Raw genomic sequence first — 12687 nt, 5'->3', positions numbered from 1 at the left:
CGTTTCCCTGGAAGTACTTCTACCCTTTTCTAATGATACTAACCAAATGTTTTATTTTACCATCTTAATCTAATTTGGAAAAAACTAGATGATGAATCACTAATATGGGTTATGGAAAACTAGGTACAATGGATGAATAAATAAAAGCTTAAAAAACTAAAAAAACACGCTTCAATAGCAACACAAACTAAAAAATAAAATATAATTCGAAACTAATTTAAGATTGTGTTCAACATCGATAATTAGTCCTATGGTTTGATGTAAATAAGGATTTTTAATAAGTCTGAAATCAAAATAAATCTATTTACAAAAAAACAAATTGTTGTAAAAAGCGTGGGGTGCTAATATCCATTGTTATAAATACTTGGCTAGGAGCTGTTTGCCAGATTGAACCGCACGCTTTTCACAACAAAATCAATTGTTTTTGATACTAGACTTATTGAAAGTTATTAGTTACTTCAAACCACATGCTTTATTATCGATGTGAACACCAGCTTAAATTAATTTCGAACTATATTTCATTTTTTAGTTTGTGTTGCTATTAAAGCGCGTTTTTTTCAGTTTTTTAAATTACTATTTATTTCATACTTCTTAGTTTGGCTCGCTATTTCAAGCTCAGAGAGTGTGGGGGAAAATTATTTAATCCTGGCGATCATGATAAGGATATAATGAGGAAAACTTATGAAATTATTGTATTGGCAACGATTTTTGATAAGTGTACAAAGTTAAAATGCATCTGTCCGTTAAAAGTCCAAAGGAGTCGATTACAAACTAACTAACAAACATATACAAGTGAAGCTAATATAAGCGTGTTGAAAATAAGATCACACATTTATTCATAAGAGTTAGAGTAAGGATGCAGCCTGAATTTTCATCTACATCATCATGCAGCATGAACTGAATTAACAATAAATTACAAAAGAAATGGTCAACTCGCAACTTCTTGATTTGATGTTATTTCTCGTCCTTTTGCACCAGGATTCGTATATATGTACCTTTTGTTTGAAGACGACTCTAATTCGTAACCCCCTTTTATTTATGAACCCTACATACACATGAAAAATGAGCTGCGTGGAAACAAATTGCGGACGCCACATTGAACTAAACTTTTGAAAATTTTATTACAGTTCGTTCCACACAACTACATACATTGATGTTTCAATACTTTCTATCATCCCTAAGATCCCAAATGTGCTCTGAATCCGACCTGGCCCTTCGATATCGAAGTCATTTTCGTCCTCACCAAATGGTGAAGGTCACTGAAATTGGCTTCTCCAGGTCAAAAGTGCCTCTCTTGAGTGTTACTTCAGATTGTTCACTCTTCTGTGACTGGTCGTTGTCTGGCAACACTGCACTTCTGGTGATTTTCGTTTGTAAAACCAGTGCACTTCAGTGTACCTCTATTTACTATTTCTTAATACATTTATAAAGGACAGAAATACACTGACAGTGTACTGGTTTAAGCAATAGAAAACGTTACTAATACCTATACTGGTAACTGGTAAATACTGTATGCCATTATGCTCTACCTGAGAATATTGTATTAGAGCTATACTAATCCATAATTAATACCAAATAATAGACTTTGATAATTAACAACGACTTCGAGTGTATACTCAATTCTGTATGAATAATAATATGAATTATTCATCAGAAGAAATTTTATGAATCTTGAATACACAATTTTTGTTTCACATTTAAGATTGAAGGCTTAAGAGTTCTTTCACCAGAAGGTATGCTTTTTTTTGAATTAGTCCAACTAGTTACATTTCTGTTTTTAGAATCATAAAAAATTGAGATGGAGAAAATTAATAGAGATAAAGGTGAAAATAATCATTCCAACCAATCTGAATTAACTCCTGGAGAGGTAGAGAAACAAGAAGAAGCCAAGCTAAAAGCAAAATATCCAGTGTCTTCAGTTTCGGGAGGAATTCCTGGTCGAATAGCAAGCGGGCATTCCGCCTTTTTGCAGAAACGACTCTCAAAAGGTCAGAAATATTTTGATTCTGGCGACTACCAAATGGCCAAACAGAAATTTGGAAATGGACCCAGTAAGCCTGGAATTCAATTGCCAGGACCCATTCCTTTTGTAGCTACAGGTGATGCAATTCCCACTCCAGAAACTGTTCCAGTGAGAAAAACATCTATTGCACAACCTTCAAAATTTTCTAATATAAGTTGAACGGTTTTTATACAATGTTAACTCCCAAAATATTTGTCTAATTTCGGTTAATTTCATGAAAAAAATATTGAAAAAGTATGTTGATTGCAATGTTTTTGGTTTTACACCCCCCAATATAAATTAATTAAATTCTTTCAAAATCAAAAGGCAAACAAGCACCCGTTTGATTATGGCTCATTAACCTTCATCAGCGCCATGTATCCAAGTGTAAAAATGGGCAGTATTTCGTTACAGAAAACAACCCAAGGAATTCTGTACCAACGTGACCATCTTTACACTTGGATACTCTGTACTGATGAAGGCTTCAGTATGGAATATTTTCTTCAGAGGAAAAAAATAAAATCCAAAACAATTTGATAATGGTTTGGTGGTGAATTGTCCAAAAGGACAATTCACAATTCTAATAGCTCATGAACTAAGACTACAAGTTGAAAGGTGTTTTTACCTATTGTTAAATATGTTACGACCTGGCATTTTGATTGATCTAAATACGTTACAAGAGACAATCATATTGATCTATGTGAACCATAACAATTTTTATATACAGTGTGGTGTCAAACAATTCCGTTTTAGATATATTTTGAAAATCATGTATGATTTTCAGAATATATATTTCAATAATATAATAATGAGTTTATTCACATTAGAATATTTACAATAATGGCATAAAAAAACTCTGAGTGTCATTTGCAAATAAACGGAGAAAACCGATTTAGTACCAAATGGTTGCGTATGGTACGTAACATTTTATAAAATTATCACATATATATTGAAAATAGTAAATTTATAGAGGACTATCTTCAAAATATCTCTCCAGTTTATAGTAAGCTTTTTTTTGTATTATCACCGTATAGAAGTAAACACAAGTAAATTCACTTCGGGTTGGTGTCTTTGATGTATGGGGTCGACAGGACATTGACACGAGGAGCTCACAATAAATATCTCATATGATTGTGAACTGTTTAGGAATTGATAAAAAATAAGACAAGGTGGTGAAATAAACGTATATTTCGTAAATATTATACGGTTTAGGTCAAAAACTTATGCTAATCTATTCTAAAGGTTTTTCAGAATGATGAATTTTTGATTTTTTTCAACATTTGTTTTCAAAGTATAATAAATTCTTAGCCTTGTGAAAAGAGAAAATAAATAATCCAAAGGAAAGTTATCACAAGGGTGAGAAATGTTAATTTTTGAAAACATTGTTTTGAGCTGGTTGCCTATGCAAAAGTGACACATAAATTGTTGAAATGATTAAGAAATTCTGTCTCTAGATGGATGATACTTTGTAAAAATGAATCTGGAGGCATATTTAAACTTCCAAACTGTTTGGCTTCTATATCACTGTATACCTTGAAATAACTATATACATTTGTTTCATTTAGTGTGGTACTAGCCGCCGTGGCAAAATTTGTACATTTCCTCAAAAAATATCCACAAAAATAGCCCAAGCTATTGCTTTCGGGACTGGCTAGAGTTCTATGATCATTTGTCCCTACTCTCAAAGGTTTATAGGGAGTTTTGGAAGTTTCACAAGAATCTTCATTCTGTTTATGTCAGCATCTGTAATATTAGATAGAATCTCACTTGTATCTTCTTGACAGTTACTTCCTTCTGCCTGTGCAAACTGTAGAGTAAATGTGGTAATTTTTAATTTGAATAGGAGTTGGGTTTCTGGCATTTACACAAGTATTTCTCAGTTGACCGAAATAATTTTCCACACAGTCCTGATTTATATTTCTCGTCAATATGTAGGAGTGTCCTCCACTATGTAGGTTTTTCCAAAGTTGCAGAAATGCCGAAATTGTTATCTGCCACTCCTCAATGAATCTCATTTGTCCCAGTCGTGTTTTTTCTTTCTTTCTTTTTGATATTACACTTAATTTACTGAAAAATATTTTCATTTCTTTAGAATAGTTTATTGGTGCTGTTTAACATAAAGTTTTACACAAGCCAAAATGAATATAAATAAAATAAACTAAAATTACAATGTATAAAACACACTTATATAATTTACATGTTAAAATCTTTTGTTATCTGAAAATTTGATGCATTATTATAGTTATTTCTGAATTTTTTGTTGTACATTTCTTTTTTGAAATCATATCTATACACAGCAACACCTCTGGGCCAGAATGTGTTTGTATAAGCCATTTCTTTTACACTGTAGTCCATACCGATTTTAAAGCACCTGTTGTCTTTAATTTTTCTATGGGTATCAATCTCTGTAACAGTAACACGATTTTTTTTATTAGTCTTTACATTCAAATATTCCACTATCATATTTTCTGTAACATGATCTTTAACCCTCGATACAAACAACCAGATTTTTTTGTCCTGATCTCTTCCTGCAAATCCTTTACTTTCAGACAATCAATTTGTTGTTCCGAAAAAAGGTTTATTGAAATCTTCGACACCGTCAAATCGATTTGAATTGAAAATATCAAACACTTTATGTATGTAGCCGTCCCTATTGCTGCTGATGGTATCTGATTGAAACTGGCATGAGCATTCATCGATGTAGATACCAAATGACTGAAAACTTGACTGGCTAATTTAACCTTCATCTTTTGAAAGTCAGTTGGAAATGAGTGAGAATCACTAAGTCTGGGTGCTATATTGTTTTTCCTTATCCAAGTTGTAAAGTTGTTCAAAAAGTCATCGAAAAAATTGTTTCGGCTACATTTCAGCAGATGAGTATAAAAAAAGTAAAATATTTTGTTATGTGTTCGGATAGGTTTCCGCGGTCAGTAATTTGATATACTGTTGTCCGGGTTGAACCGCGTCCGTAATTTTCATTGTTCCGGCTCCTGCTTTGGAGCCATTTTCAAGAACCACTATGAATGGTTTCATAGAGCTACCTTGAGTTCATCTGGAAAAACGCCCTCCTCAAAAGAACTATTAATTAAATGGGTTAAAACTGTTACAATTTGTTGTGCACATTTTTTAGTATGGATTGGTACTTCATCAATACCCGTGCTTTTCTTGTTCTTCATATCATTTATTATTGAGAGCAGCTCACATTCTGTTATAGGGTTCAAGAAAAAGGTGTAACTGTGAAAATCTATTGCCTTTTCAAATTCACTTACCTTACCTATATTTTTCTGTCTTGTTAACAGTTCTTGGGCCGCGTTTATAAAGCAATTTGCAGCCTCATGCGGATTATCGAGTTCAAACTGTTCATTTATAGTATAGTAGTTGTGGTCGACGATCAAGCTCCACGTTATAAATGGAAATTAGGAAAAGTCGTAGATGTGCATCCAGGTACAGATGGACGAGTTAGAGTGGTAGACGTCAAGACAACGTATTCAGAATGTCGACAGCCAGTAACTAAGATCTTCAAATTGGAACTAGAAGACTGAGTTAATTCTTCTAGCGGGGACAGAAATGTTGATTATTGGATTACTTTGAGTCATTTATTTATTTTCTTGATCCTATTACCGTTGAATTATTGTTGTTATGGTGTTGTTTAAAAGGAAGACTTTTCAGGAAAATTTTACATTGTCAATAAAATAATTGTCTTGACAAAAAGTGGATACTTTTTGGTACGAAAGTTTGATACGAAATAACAATCCCATTGAACACCTATTCAGTTTAGTCGAAATTAGCGCCATTTGAATCAGTATACTCTTGCCAGTGTAACAATTCGATTCAATCCATCAGTATAAAAATTGGGTGTTCGGGTTTCGATAAAGTCGACGAAGGCCGTCTTTGCCTGATCCTGATTGGCGAAGTTTCTACCAGTGAGAAAGTTATCGAAGCGCTTGGAAAGATGGTAGTCATTTGGCCAGAGGTCTGAGGAGTATGGTGCGTGAGGCAAAACTTCGACGCTCAATTCGTTTGATTGTCGGACGGTGATTTGTGAAACGTGCTGACGGGCGTTGTTGTGGAGCAGTATTGGACCTCTACTGCTGACCAGTGTCGGCTGCTAGCTGCTGCTGTTGCATTTCGGTACATTTCATCGATATCCTTACAATAGGAAGTTGCAGAAAGTTATAGTGAATCACACCGTAGCCGCTGACCACCCTACAGTAACCATGACCATGTGTTTTCACCTATGGGAAGTGTCTGGGTTGTTTGTTGGTGTTCAACCACTGTCCTGAACGTCTCCTGTTGTAAAGGATCCACTTTTCATCACACATAACGATCCGATACAAAAAGAATCGTTTTGGTTGCGCAAAAGCAAAAAAGAACAAATCTTGGAACGTGACAACTGTCGATCGTACAAACCGTGAGGCACCCACGAGCTTTTTAAAACATCAAAAACCGCATGAGAGCGAAATGAAATTTGCAAACACACGTCGAACAGTGCGTTCATTAACACTATAATTGCCAAGTGCCTGGTTCATTTTTCGTGCTGTTTCGGCATCGCTTTAGTTCAATTTGAACTCGTAGAAAAAAATTGTCTGAAAATCGCTTAACGACATCGTATAGTAATAAGCTGAAGAGGGAAGATATTTAAAATTTGTAAGAAAAAATTAATAGCATCAATGTATAGAGTACAAAATTCTCTATCGATCAGTATTATAACACAATACAGTACAATAAATATTGAGGTATGTTTAAAGACATTCTGCCAGAGCTAAAATGTAATAATAACACAAGAAAAATGTTAAATATTATTATAAATACTGTGAAAAACGTATTGACTTCGTATTCAGTGTAACTTATATAATCTGTATAATGTGTGAATATAACAAATTTTCGCTTTAAACCATCTTCTATTCCTTTTGCTTATATCCTGTAATTATGAAGGGACTGACCCGTTACTTGATGAAAATTAATAACACAATCCATGATAATAATTAAATAATTTTCACAAACATTTTTATTTCCAGACGCGTTTCCTGGGTAGGTGTTAGCGAAATGTGTCTAGAAATAAAAATTGTTGTACATTTCTTTTTTGAAATCGTATCTATACACAGCAACACCTCTGGGCCAGAATGTGTTTGTATAAGTCATTTCTTTTACACTGTAGTCCATACCGATTTTAAAACACCTGTTGTCTTTAATTTTTCTATGGGTATCAATATCTGTAACAGTAATACGATTTTTTTTATTAGTCTTTACATTCAAATATTCCGCTATCATATTTTCTGTAACATGGTCTTTAACCCTGAATACAAACAACCAGATTTTTTGTCCTGATCTCTTCCTGCAAATCCTTTACTTTCAGACAATCAATTTGTTGTTCCGAAAAAAAGGTTTATTGAAATCTTCGACATCGTCAAATCGATTTAAATTGAAAATATCAAACACTTTATGTAAGTAGCCGTCCCTATTGCTGCTGAAGGTATCTGATTGAAACTGGCATGAGTATTCATCGCTGTAAATACCAAATGTAGATACCAAATGACTGAAAACTTGACTGGCTCATTTAACCTTCATCTTTTGAAAGTCATTTGGGAATGAATGAGAATCAGTAAGTCTGGGTGCTATATTGTTTTTCCTTATCCAAGTTGTAAAGTTGTTCAAAAAAGTCATCGAAAAAATGGTTTCGGCCACAATTCAGCAGATGAGGAGTATAATAAAAGTAATATATTTTTTTATGTGTTCGGATAGTGTAACAGTGTAACTTCCATAACATATTTGAATTGCTACTGGCCTACTGCGCCAAAGAAAAACAGAAACCTAAAAAAAAGAGAAGAAGAAGATAATTGAATGACCTTTTTTACTGAGAATAGTACAGCAAACGTGTCACGAAAGGCAGCACTAGTAGTAGGGACAAACAAACTATTTACATGTAAAACAGTGCTATTTACGTAGTATTAATTTATCATTTAAAAATATAAATCTGATGTAAAAAATTATTTTGTGCTAGTATAATGCCAACAAAGAATTGATGTTTTGCGAATTGTACGTCAGTAAATCGATATCAGGAAGGAAACGTGTTTTTTATACCATTTATAAAAGCTCATAATAATGAGGTAAGATGTAAGAAATGGATACACACTTCGAGGAGAGTGGATTTAAAAGTACAAAAAATAAATAAATATTCGTATGTATGCTCTAAACATGAAATGAATAGTACATTTTTCATAGTTAATTACCATTGATTAGAATGAGATATAATCTCAATCGTTTATTAAATTATATTCGATTAAATTCATTTCATTACCATTTATATTTGATTCATATTTCACTCGGAAATAAGTCTGAAATTCATAATTATTTTAAATTTCTTTTATTACGGTTTGAATCTACCGCTACTCTTTTACTAGAGTCTGTATACTAACCTGTCTATTAATTCACTTTCTTCCCAGTTACTTTCAAATTACGACATGCAAGCCAACGTTTTAATGTTACAACATTGTTATCCTTTACAGTTGCAAATTTTAGTTTTGCTCCAGGAACATCTTCTTCTGTTAAAAACATTCTTTTTTAATTGTACCATATGTTTATATGAGGATTAGGCAGTGTTTGTCCCTACCGAACTACTAGCGCTGCTAGTGAGTGATTTTTCGTACTTTAGGAAAAAGGTTCATTGAAAGTTGATCGAGAGGAATACGGAGTGGCGACATCTAGATATAAAAAAAACGTTCGTCATTGTCTCAAGTAACCGTAATCACATTCAACAGGGGAATTTATGCACCCTCGATTAGCAAATAACAAGTTTCAATTATCAATTAGCAAGGAATAGGTTAAAAAACTTGTATATCTGTTATTTATTTTTTAACACAGCATCGATTTCCTTTTTAACGATTGTAAAAAAAGTTCATGTTTTGATATGAGCCAATCAGCAATTATTTGCGCACCAGAGGAAAATTTGGTACAATTAAAAAGTTGATAGTTGGTCAGCTTCTACTCGTTACTCAATAGTTGTTCATTTTTCCGCATAAACGTAAGTGAGGGATTCAACTTATAATCGAAAATTGTCACTTCCTAATTATTACTTGCTACTCGAGCCTGCATAATTCATCATTACTGTTGAGGAGTTTGACTGTGTCAAAAAGAATCTGGAATTATAAAAATAATACATGTCAGTGAAATGAAAAGTAAGCCCTTAAGATAAAACAATTAGATTACATGAAATAATTAAACGTATTAAGAAACATTTGAAAATATAAATTCTACAACTGAAAGTGATGTACTGACCGAATACCTTGGAACACTGAAACAAGTGACATAACAATGAAGAATGTCAAAGAATTTAAATGTTATTATCTTACATCACAATCACAAACTACTTGTAAGTGGTTTGTGATCAGGATACCAATAAACAGATTAGAACAAAAATGGTGCAAGTGTGGTGAGAGACATCTGCTGTTAAAGTGTGCCAACAAATATGAAAACATTCAGGCCAACCATAATCAAAAAGTATATGGAATATCACTAAAATTTTACCAAAAAATTTATTAATTACATAATTTATCAATTAAAATTCATGAAACATAACATAAAAAACACGGTTGCATTGCTTTTTGGTTATTAGGCCGTGTTATGAATCACACGTTAAAAGGTAAGACCTCGTTAGTCCTTAGCTCGCACAAGTTTCTCAACTTCTGAGAGATATCGTTCGTATGGGGGCGACAGCTGATTAACGGAAAAACAGATTTTAAACAGATGCATATTTTTATCAATATCAAGCAACAAGGTGGTTGATATCAGACCATATATGGAGGCAATTATCTGAATATGAAACGTATAAAAGCCAATGAGTCTAAAAGATTGTTACTGGAAATGGATTTAACGTGTGAAGTGGTGCAAATCTGTATAATGTGTGAATATAACAAATTTTCGCTTTAAACCATCTTCTATTCCTCTTGCTTATATCCTGTAATTATGAAAGGACTGACCCGTTACTTGATGAAAATTAATAACACAATCCATGATAATAATTGAATAATTTTCACAAACATTTTTATTTCCAGGCGCGTTTCCTGGGTAGGTGTTAGCGAAACGCGTCTAGAAATAAAAATGTTTGTGAAAATTGTTCATGGATATAACCTGTAATTTACATTCATGACTGCAATGGTTGAAGCATAAAATAGAGAGGTGATTTCTATATTTCTTATTCGTCATTGAATTCGATTCTGGGTAGAACTAGTAGAAAATTCAAGATTACTAGGAGCGGTCTGAGTCAATTTAGAATTGTTCCAGAATAGTTCGGAACTCACACCGAAAACAAAAACAAACTATTAGTCTGGGATTTACCAATCTCTGAAGTGGGATACGCCCGTATAAAGGTGATTTTTTTATCATTATTATATGTGAGAATATAAAAAGTGTTGGTGTTGAGAAATATAAGTGAAAGTTGAATGTTAAACATTATGGCAGAAGTTAACAACTTGCCGCCAATTGGATTATATTTTGATTACAAAGTGACAGATTTTCGTGTTTTTAAAGAACGGCTGGAAAACTATTTTTTGTACTTCGATGTCAATGATCAAATAAAGAAAAAGGCATTGTTAATAACATTATTGTCGGAAGAAACCTACAAATTATTGGAGAGTTTACTGCTTCCTGACAAATTGTCTAACACTGTCTATGATGATGTGATTAAAATTCTGGAATATTATTTTGCTTCTTCTAGATCAATTTTTGCTGCACGGCAAAGGTTCTATACAGCTTCAAGAAACGATAAGGAAAATGCAAGAGCCTGGTCCGCCCGACTTCGAAGTTTGGAGGCTGACTGCAATTTTGGGGGAGAGGTTAGGGTACTCATCAGAGATATATTTGTTACGGGCTATGGAAGAGGACCTGTACAAGCACGTTTGTATAAGGAAGACCCAACCAGTGACAAGGTTACACTGAATGCGTTGGTGAATTTGGCCACAGAAGTGGAGAATACATTATGCGAAGGAGGACGAAACTTGAATGCCAAGTGGCAAACTGAAATAGAGTCTAATCATTTGAATAGAGGTAATTCTTATAAATCTAAGTGTACTTTTTTGTGGGCACATTGTTATCATAAAAGTGATCAAACTTCTTTCAAAGAGAATGTCTCTCATAAATATTAAGGTAACCTTGAAAATATCTACAAAAATTGTTTAAAAAATGGGATTCATAGAAAACACATTCTAAACAAATGCAACAGGAAACATCAGTTGAATACAATATCAATGATCTACAATTATTTTTTCATTCGACTTTGATATATTTAAATGGTCATACACTCATGAGGATCCTGATTTTAAGGGTTTGGGAACCCATGAGTAGACTCCTGGATCCATTGTCAATATGATGCCTCAGGACCTGGTATTAGATAAATTGCTATACATAATGTTCCTTAGCTATAAACAACTGAATATCATTTTTTATTTTTATGTAAACTGATTATGATTATTATGTTTTATAGTTGAACTTTAATAAAGATGAGGCTCATATAATTCTCAAGGAAAACAGTATAATCAGACAAAAAACTTTGATTAAAGTAAATGTAAAGTCTTTACGAAGCAAATTATTTAAATAATGCAGTACATATGTTGCAATTTTCACTTCTAATAAATATAGTTTCAATAATGATGATTAAAACCTTAAAAAAACCCTTCTTGATTTTTTAAGCAGTTTGAATGGCAATTCTAGTAACATATTTTATTGGTTTTTTGGAATTCAGTGCTCGCTTGGCATGGTATATTCATGAACGTTTCAAAAATTAAAACCTAATAGGTAAAATTGAGCATGGGTATCACAAAAATCATTGAAAAACTAGTTGAAAAAAAACGACTACTTGAATTCATCAGTGAAAAAAAAAGGAAATTAATTCTGGAGTTCCACAAGGTTCTGTGCTAGGCCCCATTCTTTTCTTATTATATATTAATGACCTCACCAAGCTTAATATTTCTGGGAAGTTCACCTTATTTGCAGATGACACTACCATACTTTGGAATAATAAAAACACTTGTGAGTTGCACAAAATAATCTTTGCCGACTTGAAAAATGTTAAAGATTGGTGTGATTCAAACATTTAATCTTTCAACTTAACTAAAACAAATTTATTATCAGTTAGATGCTCAATCAACAAACTTTTTTTTGAAGACAGATCACTGGAATCTAAAAACAACACTAAATTTCTAGGAGTTTTCATTGACAAGAATTGAAAATTTGTGGATCATGTTAAACAACTCGGTAGAAAAGTCTGCTCTGACTGTTATGCGGTTAGAGTGATTTATAAAGAATTGAGGTTCAGCACTGCAAAGATGGCCTACTATGCACTCATAGATTCTGACTTACGATACGGAATACCGTTTTGGGGACCATGCAGTCCAACTTTATTCAAAAGTCTACTAATTTTACAGAAAAGGGCAATTCGGTACATAGGAAACCTTAAACCAAGAGACTCCTGTAGAACCATCTTCAAAAAACATATTATTCTAACGGTAACTGCATTATTTATACTGGATGAGTGTTTAATAAATAAGCATAACTATATTAAATTTTGCAGGAAGTTAGTCAAACAATTTCTATCTGATAAACCCTATTATACTTTGGATGAATATTTTAACGATAGCTTTTAACTGACTTAAGCATATTTTTTTATCTTCACTTATTAAGAAGCTCCTAAG

The 12687-nt window shown here is 32.8% G+C and overlaps 2 protein-coding genes and 1 long non-coding RNA gene across 5 annotated transcripts in view; 2 read left to right on the top strand and 1 right to left on the bottom strand.

Moving 5' to 3' along the window:
* The first annotated feature begins 1461 nt into the window (after window positions 1-1461).
* endos (endosulfine alpha) lies at window positions 1462-2260 on the top strand. The gene is made up of 2 exons (XM_023167462.2): window positions 1462-1733; window positions 1782-2260. Exon 2 carries the CDS (start codon window positions 1799-1801, stop codon window positions 2180-2182), a length of 384 nt encoding a protein of 127 aa, XP_023023230.2. The 5' UTR covers window positions 1462-1733; window positions 1782-1798; the 3' UTR covers window positions 2183-2260.
* Window positions 2261-3174: 914 nt separating this feature from the next.
* On the bottom strand, window positions 3175-6469 carry LOC141486565 (uncharacterized). Its single transcript, XR_012467927.1, has 2 exons — window positions 5272-6469; window positions 3175-4069 (listed from the first exon to the last, which is right to left on the bottom strand). It is a non-coding gene; the product is annotated as an uncharacterized lncRNA (long non-coding RNA).
* A 3905-nt stretch (window positions 6470-10374) lies between these two features.
* The window catches only part of LOC111511449 (uncharacterized), a 45004-nt gene continuing 42691 nt past the window's right edge, over window positions 10375-12687 (top strand). For all 3 annotated transcript variants that reach the window (XR_012467911.1, XM_074184682.1, XM_074184681.1), the window contains exon 1: window positions 10375-11044. Coding sequence is in view for 2 of the 3 variants with exons in the window: in XM_074184682.1 (XP_074040783.1) it covers window positions 10441-11044 (604 nt within the window). In the remaining variant the exon portion in view is untranslated. The remainder of the gene's footprint in view (window positions 11045-12687) is intronic.

Source organism: Leptinotarsa decemlineata, unplaced genomic scaffold (genome assembly GCF_025532065.1).
Source record: "Leptinotarsa decemlineata unplaced genomic scaffold, Ldec_3_MD MMD2_tig00026358_RagTag_RagTag, whole genome shotgun sequence".
Lineage (NCBI taxonomy): Eukaryota > Metazoa > Arthropoda > Insecta > Coleoptera > Chrysomelidae > Leptinotarsa > Leptinotarsa decemlineata.
Note: the sequence above shows the minus strand (reverse complement) of the source record. Positions and strands in the feature narration are given on the sequence as shown.